The sequence below is a fragment of the Seriola lalandi genome, unplaced genomic scaffold, assembly GCF_002814215.2.
Source record: "Seriola lalandi dorsalis isolate HSWRI2012SDOR001 ecotype SW California unplaced genomic scaffold, Sedor1 jcf7180002054372, whole genome shotgun sequence".
In the NCBI taxonomy this organism is placed as follows: domain Eukaryota; kingdom Metazoa; phylum Chordata; class Actinopteri; order Carangiformes; family Carangidae; genus Seriola; species Seriola lalandi.
In genome coordinates, this window is record NW_019524925.1 from 126,838 (window position 1) to 136,749 (window position 9,912).

The 9,912-nt window shown below is 39.4% G+C and overlaps 1 protein-coding gene across 1 annotated transcript in view; it reads right to left on the reverse strand.

Annotated features, from left to right (window-relative positions):
- Positions 1-9,912, reverse strand: part of LOC111656885 (multiple epidermal growth factor-like domains protein 11) — a 131,677-nt gene that overhangs the window by 82,445 nt on the left and 39,320 nt on the right. Inside the window, exon 6 of the mRNA XM_087174690.1 lies at positions 2,519-2,611. Within this exon, the coding sequence (XP_087030816.1) occupies positions 2,519-2,611 (93 nt within the window). The remainder of the gene's footprint in view (positions 1-2,518; positions 2,612-9,912) is intronic.

Genomic DNA, 9,912 nt, shown 5'->3' on the forward strand with positions numbered 1-9,912 from the left:
CTGGTCTTCCCCTAAAAGCCATTCAACAGCGTCAGATAATTCATATTACAGCCACCCAAACATTCTCAGATATCTACACTGGCTACGTGTTCATAAAGCTGGACAGACACTGGTACGTTTTATTAATCTTGTGCATCATGCTGACTCAGACCGGACGTTTTAATCATCTTTCTAGCACAACCAAAATATACGACTTCTATTCTCACACTGTACAGATCGAACAACTGGTCACAATGTAGGTTTTAACACCGAATGTGACCACAAAATAAGACGAGTTTATTCAAGTTGATTCAAACAAGATGACTGGTATCACCGTTGATGAAAAGAGAAAAGGAGCAACAAATAATACAATTCTACTTGAGTAAGAAAAGAAGACCCAGAAGTGAGTATGGCCGAGAAGATGCAGACACTACAGTCTGTCAGTGAAGTTCAGTTTTATTGCCGTCACAGCTCAGAGTTCATTCAAGATCTTCTGACAGCAGCCAGGTGGGAAATCAAACTGTGGAGCTGCTCAAACTGAAACAGAGCCGACCGAAGTTTCTGACGTAAGAAAATCAAACGGATCATTCAAGGGTCAGATTTATTGATTGGACTGCTTAAAATCAGACCGTGACTCATGTCCCCCTCAAACTGCACGTCAGACGGACAGAACCAGTCGGACAGGAATTAAGCCCCAATTCTATAATTACCGGTAGTTGGCGACGACTAATTCTGGGTAAAAAATCCGTTCAGTGTGATTACGGAACTGAATTCAAGATTTTGCTCTTGCTCTGTAAAGATCTCCTGCAGTATCTGACAAATTTCCAATTTAGCAACCCAGCAGGTTTTCTCAGGCTGCAGGTCAACACTTTCCTTTGGTCATGTAGCATCTGGTGTTTGTGCTGCTGCTGATCTGAGGCGTACACTGACATGAGCTTCCTTTATTTAAGAACAAAACTGTGAGTTTGTGCCCTTGAACTTAAACTACGTGTAGCATTTTTGATCTGAAGCCAAACAAACAGATTAGGATGTCCCACTCACTCATTAAACTTTGCCTTCATGTGTCTGGATGAATTAGCAGACTGACCTCCACTGTGAAAATCTTCTTAATCACCACTCAAGGTTAACATCAGATGACCTGGTGTCCCTTTGAAATCCCAGCCTCTGATCATTCTGCTGTGCCCCCGTCAGCACCACCCATTAAATGCTGCTCCAGCTGCAGGTTTGATTTGTGCACAGGTGTACAAAAAGTCTGTGTGAACCAAAGAGCTCCTGCATGCCAGTTACTTTTGGCTAACTATAGCTGCAGACATAAATCATTAAAAACTATTGATGCCACAGGAAGAACTGAAAGAATAAATAAAGCACACATGACAAACAACACCAACAAACTTATTTACAACCTTCGATGCCAAAAAAGTAAACTGAAGTGGATTCGGTCCAGCTTGGTCTCATCTGTCATCACGCTCATATCATTTTCATTATCAGCTCAACAATCTTAATGTCTGTTCCTGCCTTAAGGTGTCGCCAGATAAAACATTAAAAAACGTGATCTTACTAACATGGACGATATTATCAGCCGATATTTGCCAGCTTTAGTGTGTCTATATCAGCTGTTAAGTAATAAGACAACAGACATCCTGATTGAGTCTCATGACATAAAAAAATTGAAAGACTGCTGCTGAACGAGTCCTAAAACCCGGAAATTAGTTAGCATTTTAGCACTTCTGGTTCCCTTGCCAAGTGTATAGGTTTTTTTGAATGGGCTTTTGGTTAGATGGCTGAAAAAATGTCTGTTTTTAACACAAGCTCAACATATTTTCACGTTTTATTCTACAACATAAAATACGTCAGTAAATACCCCAGTTGTGATTTCATTAAATTTTTATGTCTCTTGAAGAAGGCCTAACAAGTGTCAAGACTACAGAGGTTGTTGTGGACGTTAAACGTCATCACACCGCACATGAAAACCGATCTACTCACCAGACCAGCTTTACAGCCTTGTTGTGTTCACAAACTATTACAGACTTTGTAAGAGGAAAGGCTTTTGTAGAAGACATAAGAGCCAAATCAAACTACAAGTTGAAGTTTAGTGGTGGTGACGTTGAAGTCGTGTAGGCGTGCCGTAGTTCGTTTATAGCCTTTAACACTAGCTTTCTACTTCTGTCCATTGTGTTTATGCTTCAAAAATCATAAAATAGTGTGAAGTGTGTGAAGTGTGAAGATTATCCTGCTGAACAAATCATGTCAGTATCATAAACAGTTGTTTGTCACTGAGTTTACTTTCTGCAGTAATCCAAAAGACAATGTAAAAAGGGAAGCAGGGTGATGCTAACTCCCAGGTTGGCCTACAAAAATATATCATCCCTGCAGGACTCTGTTGCAAGCAGAGCTCTTTGCACTCACAACTCACAGTAATATTTAAATAGCAGGTAGTGTAGTGTAGAATGTGACCTGATTATATTTACATAAACTTTCCCTGTGTTTTCCTGTCACTGTTCCCGAGGTTGAGAATTTGACTGAAGCGTTGTGCACTTACCACTGGAGCAGTCCAGTCCTCCCCAGCCTGGCTCACACTGGCAGGTATCAGGAGAGACACAGCGTCCGTGGGCACACTCTTCCGTACACAACGCTGAAAGAGGAACAAGAGGACATCAAGATTAACATTAAACACATCTGGATCTGTTACCGTTAGTGATGAAGCAGTGTCTCTTCATAACTCTGATAAACTGTTGCTTTAACATTTTTTTTTTTTTTTTTTAAACATTTTTTCCTGTTGGATGTGATGAAACTGATCTGTAGATACCCCATGCCATGCATAACTGTATGGTGTGCATTTATCATTTATCGATATAAACTAAAAATGTCAGCTTGATCACTTCACATTGTTGTAGTCTTTACGCTCTGCTCCAGTGAGTCTGACAGAATAAATGAATTTAATTTTCTCACTAACACAGATTACAGCCACTGTATTCTTTGCATATGGGACTCCACAGGTCAATGTCACAGCATCCAGGTAAGAGATTAAATAAATCTGCTTTTGTTTCTAAAATAGTCATCAGTGCTTTTTGACAAGCACAGGCTGCTTTTTTAGTTGTTGAGTTTCTTTGAATAATTCTTGTTTATAATGCAGGAGATTCTCCTTGATCCATTCAATAGTAGGAACCTTGCAATCACACTCAGTTTCTCTTGTTTTTCTGTTTTTGTTCCTTTTCTTGTGCCAGTGAAGGACAAAGGAACAATGAGACAAAACAAAAGCGAAAAAGGTTAAAGATCCCATATTGTATAAAGTGAGATTTCCATGTCTTTTTTGATTATAATGCAGGTCTAGGTTCTATATTAATACTGTGAAAGTATCAAAGCGCCACAGACAAATGCTATATTCAGAAACAGAGCCTTAAAATGAGCCGTCACAACTTCTGTAACTTTGTGATGTCACGACAAAACAGTCACTGTTCTTTGCCATGCTCCACCTGGACCCAGCACCCAACCTTGCAGGATTTGGTTTCTTAAAATTAATAGTTATCATAGGACATGTTAAACTTAGGGAGCTATTCACTGAGTCTGGTCCATTTTCTGTAGCACAAGCTTTGTGTTTATCTTAAAAACTCTGAGTGTTTACCTGAAGTCTGCTATATTTTCATTTGATCAGTCAGAAAACAGTCCGCCAATCAGAAGCCAGTCTTCTGATTGGCTGACTGACCAGTTGTTACTAGAGCTCCAGGGAGAGGCCTGAGAGAGAAGTAAAACTACATTTAAAGTAAAATATAAGACCTTTAACAATAAAACAGATTTATAAAGCTTGTTTTTATAATGTGTCTGAGGGCAGATGTGATTTGTCCCTTGACAGAGTTACAGTTGAATTAAATTACTCTCACGCAAAAATGACTACACACATGTACAGTATGTGGGCCAGATTTGGCCCATGGGCCACGGTTTGCCTACCACTGCTGTGCAGTATGAAAGCTGAGAGTGTGCTGTGCTTCCTCATAAAGAGCTGCTGAGACTGCTCTGTGTGATGCAATGATATAATAACTGGAAGTGAAAAAAACTTAGTTTATATTATTAAAAGTCATTTTGATTTGCCACCGGGTTTAAAGTTTTAGGTGCTGCTCTTTGAAGTCAGTGGGAGCAACGTTTTCAGATTCACTTTTAGGTCTTAACGTAATATACAGAGGGAGGTCCGTGTCAGTGTCTGTGTGCCTTTAATCTATGTTTTTATTGTTCTCTCTCCTCATTTTCCCTTTATTTCATTTTTCTCTGCTCCTCTTTCCTCACACCTTCCTGTGGCCACCTCTGGCCTCTGGGCTAATCACTGCACAAGAAAAAACAAGACACGGCAGCATCATTCATTATGCTGGGATAGAGTCATTTGTTTTCAACCTTCAGATAGTGTTTGACAACTCTCAACTGTAAGGTCGTGTCACGATGAAATATTACACCAGCTGGAAAAGCTTAAGGTGAAGATGAAGAGCTTTCTTATCTGTTGACTGTACGAAGCTGATAACCTGCCTTACACCCTATCAGGAGGCTGCTCCTGGCCTCTCACTGTATCTGAATCAAGGTGATTTTTTAAAGTTGGTGAATATATAAATATAAACAGTAAGTCACAATTTGTACTGTCGATAGATTAATCTGTGAAACAGCATAGACTCTCTGAAGGGGCTAAAATGACAGCTTCCTTCATGTTCCAGGTTAAAGCAATTAAAGACTAAGTCCATTATATTTCTGCATCTTTTTAAAAATCTGTCATTTCAAAGAGTCAGGCGCATTTTTTATTCTTTCATTTCTACTAAAAAAATTGTTTTCTGAAAATGCTGGAAACTTTCATTGATGTTCAATTCTAGCAAGAGAATATACAGTGTAAAAAATAAATAAATAACAGATTAAATTATTCTTCTTTTTTGTTTTCTTTACTTCTTTCAGCCCTGGGTAGTGTCTGCAGGTTTTCCTCTATGGCTCCATACAACGTGACAACACCTACCAAAAAGTGAGGCTGGACCGCATTTATCCTCAGAGGGGATACCCAGGGTCCAGAAACCTCGTAGAGGAGGCAGCCGGCTTGGCTCAGTCTAAAGTTTAAAAAGTCTGCCATGGGCCCTGGGGCACCTGGTGGTTTAGTGGTTAAGACACCGGCGATGAACTGCAACATCTCTGGTTCACGTCTGTTCACTCTTCGACATATCACTCCCCATCTCTCCTGCCCCTCATTTCCTGGCATCTCTCTACCGTCAGCTGTCTAATAATGCTATAAAAAGCATAAAAATATAATTATGAAAATGATAAACAGTAACTGTGCAAAGGTTTTAGACACTTTAGATGGTTAACCATTATGTAATATAATCACGGAGGCATCTGATTGGTCTCAAATTTGTCCTACGGCAGGACAACGAGCCTAAACACAAAGCCAGACTCATAACAGAACTATCTTCATGGAGTCAGCCTGGGATCACATCAAGAGGCAGAAGACGCTGAGACAGAAGAACTGTGGCAGGTTCTCCAAGATGCTGGAACAACCTACCTGCCCAGTACCTACCTAACTGTGGGCAGGTGTACTGAGGAGAACTGGTGCTGGTTTAAAGGCAAAGAGTGGGCTGATAAATAAAAACTAATGGTATTATTTTTGAAAGAATGTTTGCACTGTGCTGTATATCTGCCTCGAAAGCTCACTAATTAGCACATTTTTTAAAGTTTTATTTAACCAGTGATGTACGGCTGAGAGGCTTGCTCTTTATTTCCCTTTTTTTTTTAATCCGCTCACAAAATTAAATGTTAAAATGATAGTTTCTTTATCTCCAGGTTGTTTGTTACAACTGTTTCCCGGCTGAGCACAGCAACTTTGTGTTATCTTGTCATAATTGTGAGGTTGTCAAGAATGAGGTCAGAGTGGCCATGAGTCCAGGGTGTATACTACCCAATGCATGCTGGGAAAGGCAGTACATTTTTGTTAGCACAGAATCCCACAGCTCAAAAACAATCAATGAAAAAGGATAAAAACTGTAATTTAAACTGTCACATTAAAAAGCCTCATGTTGCTTAATGGAATGAAAATCAAATTAAAAAAAACTGTATTATCTTGTTGAAAGTGAGAAGCTGAACTTTATCTAACATCTGCTCAAACTCATTTTGTGAGGATCGCTTGTGTACGAGAATATGAATACTGCATCATACATCAGGTATGTATGGAGCCGGGAGAAGACGGGGCTGACAGCTCGGAGACTTTAGCTCCTCCACCACACAGATACGATGCGCCTCTGCTCCGACTGTTTGTGCAGCTGATTCCTCTCTAACGTGAGCGGGCGGCTTGACGTGAATGAATATGTGCAAAGGAACAAATGAACATCACATGAATGAAGAATGTGTCTTTAGTTTCACTGCCTGCATTATGGGACTTACACACGCACCTGCAGTGCAAGCATGTGTAAACTAGCGGTTTTTTGAGGCCATGAGGTTTTTTTTCTGTTTTCTGTTTGGTTGTTTTTGGTTTTCTGTTTGTTTTTTCTTCTTTTAAATCAGCACAGTGCACAGGAAGTGAAGTACTGAGTTTTGAAAGCTGCAAAGAAGTGTGCAAGCAGGGAGGACAAGTGGGCACAGTGTAACCAGGAGTGAGACTGGTCTCCGTAAAGCCAGGCTTTATGGGTTTTATGGTACTTTGGTCGCAGAGGGGTCATGCTCTCTAAATTTATAGTGGCAGTGTGTTAACATTTTACAGCTTTTTTCATGCATTAGGACAGAAAATCCTCACAGCCACACAAACTTGGCACTACACGCTGAGAAAAGATTTATTCCAGAGGAGCTTCTGCTTCACATTTTCTCAGAAATGGTGTGATAAAGGTGATGAGTTATCATCGTGCGTAGGTTTTGTCCCAATTTTGATAAAAATGTTGAAGAAAAGATACAATAAGAAGAAACATTTATGATCAACATTATACCCTCTGTGTACAAAAATTAAAGGGGTATAAGCCGGTTTTTCTAAACACGGGTAAACCCCCTAAAAAAGGCAACTGACTCATTTTACACTGCCAGCCGAGTTAGCCAGAGAAGATACGCACAACTGCAGGCAAGAATCACACACACACACACACACACACACACACACACACAGACTAGCTGCTTGTAGCATCTCCTAAAGTGTCAGTGTCCTCTAAACATACTCATATGGCTCTCTATGGTTGAGGTCTGCTCAGGCAGTAGGAATAGATTACGGTAGACCAACACAGAATCCCTGATTTGATTCCACCTGAGGACATTTGTCACACTTCAGGGAAAGATGACGAAACCAGTCTCTCCCTCTTGATAGTATTTGTGCCCATGTGTAAAAAACAAAAGGCTTTTCAATTCAGGTTTTGCTGCAACTTCACCTTTTAACGCAATTTATCAATAACTGCTCTGTACATTTAAACTGCAGGTAGTTTTTCTGACATTACAACTGAAACAATTTTTACACTGGGGATTAAAAATGTAAATACATTTGTAGAGTAAGGTTTTCTAAAAAAAAAAAAAAAAAAAAAAAAAAAAGGTAAATTTTTTTACAAACCTTATCATCCTCTTAGAGAGATTTCTGCATTTATTAAAAATTAAAATATGGAAACCCAAAACAGATGAGTGATGTGAGTAAACTTCTTCATAAACTTCTGACTGGGAACTTTGTGCTGCCCAGCACACTTTCAGAGCGACAGAGATAAAATTTGCTCACAAATGCAGCCTCAGATTTTAATAAGATTTTAAAGACACATGCTCTTGTAATCCTGAAGGAGAGTTGATAAATCATTAAACGGGTGCCTGATCCTTTCATCCTGTGGATTGGAGCAGAAACAGCTACAAGGAGGATTACATCAGCAGCGGGTACAATAAGATTAATAGATATCAAATTAAATAATCACTACCTAATTCCAGCTATTGTCTCAGCAGACTGAAGCAGCCTTTAGCGCCCTTGAATCTCTTGATCTGCTGCTGCAGGAGGAATGAGAGCAGAGCTAGAAGCACCACCAGGGAGAGCAGCAATGTAGCTGCACACCTGACATCTTTCTCCACTCTCTGATCTCATATAAAACTGTCAACAGGGCTGATCACAACACCCTGGGGCAACACCAGCTGAAAATGAAATCATTCTAAGTTTTTATATTTCTCGTCTTGTAGTGTGGACATAATGATGTTCCACTTTCTTTTCTTTTTTTTTTTTACTCAGAGACTATGAATATATTTCTGAATAATAAAATCGCATATATAAATACAAATATACAAGATACAAATGCATTATTCAGTTATGAACAGATAATGCAGTGAGAATCACAGAACCACTGAATTTTCTGTCACCCAATGAGACTTCTCAGACTTACAAGTCAATCTAATAATGGATTTCATCAAGGACAAGTGTTAAGAAATTGTAATTTTTTTGGTATTTTTTACCTAATATCTAATATTAAAACAAATGTCTGTTGTAGGCACAGAGGAAACAGGAAGTGCTGGTAGCCAGAGCAGAGACATACAGCAATGTAGTAAAGTATTAATAGTAGTATAAATAGTATTAAAGGTCCCATATTTTACAACTTTCCTGGGTTTTATTATTTATTTATTTTCAGTGTTGATCCATAATAGATATATTTGGGGTTTTAAGAACCAAAAACCATCAACCAACCAAGTAGCTTTCTCATTTTTCATCATATTTATCTGGACCTCGTTATATAAACTGCTCCGGTTTTTAAAGAACAATCACATTTTCTATTTAGACTCAGTTTAGAATTAGTTCTTACTTCTTACTTTTTGTTTTAACAACATTCCTTTCTTTATCATTTGATTAATAATTAATTGTGATATTTTGAATATTTTCCGAGCAGCTAGAAGAACAAATGGCAGTGGAAAAACTACTTAACACAGACAATCAGACAAGACAGCTGAGATGATGATCCAGCCACCTGTGGTGCAAATCTAAGTACAGATAATTTTGTGAAATACACAGATACAGATAGTATCTTTCTATTACACCCCTGCTATGCATGTTATTCTGCCTTCTGACTCAAAGGAACAGAGAGACACCATCAACTGGAATCACTGATTACAGAAGGAATTATTTTCTTTCAGGATTTGATCAAAAATCATGTTATAACAGATTTGCTGTGGAGATGTAATGAGTGTCAGAGGGAGAAGGGTTACAGAGAGGGGAGGGGGTAAAGGCTGATGGGTGATGGTGTCACAGACGGATAGAGAGGCAACGCAAACAGCCTTCAGGATCCAGGAATAAAACTAACATCACTGCCTCGAGGTTGTGCGCCTTCACCAACCAGTCAAAGTGCGGTTTATATCCACCTCTGTCCAAACTCATAACATATGGAGTAAAGACTTTGAAGAAATTTTATTATAGGTATCAAGTGTATGAATCCTTGAGTTATGGCCAAAGACGTGTTTAATGAGGTCACAGTGACTGTGACCTTTGACCATCTAATCCGCTCATCCTTGAGTCCTACTGAACATTTCTGCCAAATTTGAAGAGATTCTCTCGAGGCGATCTTGAGATATCCTGTTCACGAGGATGGGACATATATGATGCCTCAGGCGGCGGCTGTCGCCAGCACGGAGGCATAAAGAGAGGAAAGAATTAGCTGGACCAAGAATGAAAAGAAGACAACTGAAGGAGAAATTTTTCTGACAAGAGGTAAAACGGCCTCAGGCTGAGCTGAAAAATAACAAAAGGATTTTTCCAACATCAAGTCAGGGAACATCACAGAGAGATCGATTCAGGGCGACTGCCTAAACATTTAAAGTCTGGAAGCAAACACAGCAAACGTGTTCTACATCCTGCACATAACTGCATGTTTATCTAAAAGATACAGATAAATGGGAAATGAAAAACGGTGACTACACAAGAGCCAGGAAACACAGAAAGAGGAAAGCCCTCTAATCAACTTAGCAACCCCCCACCCCCACCCTCACCCC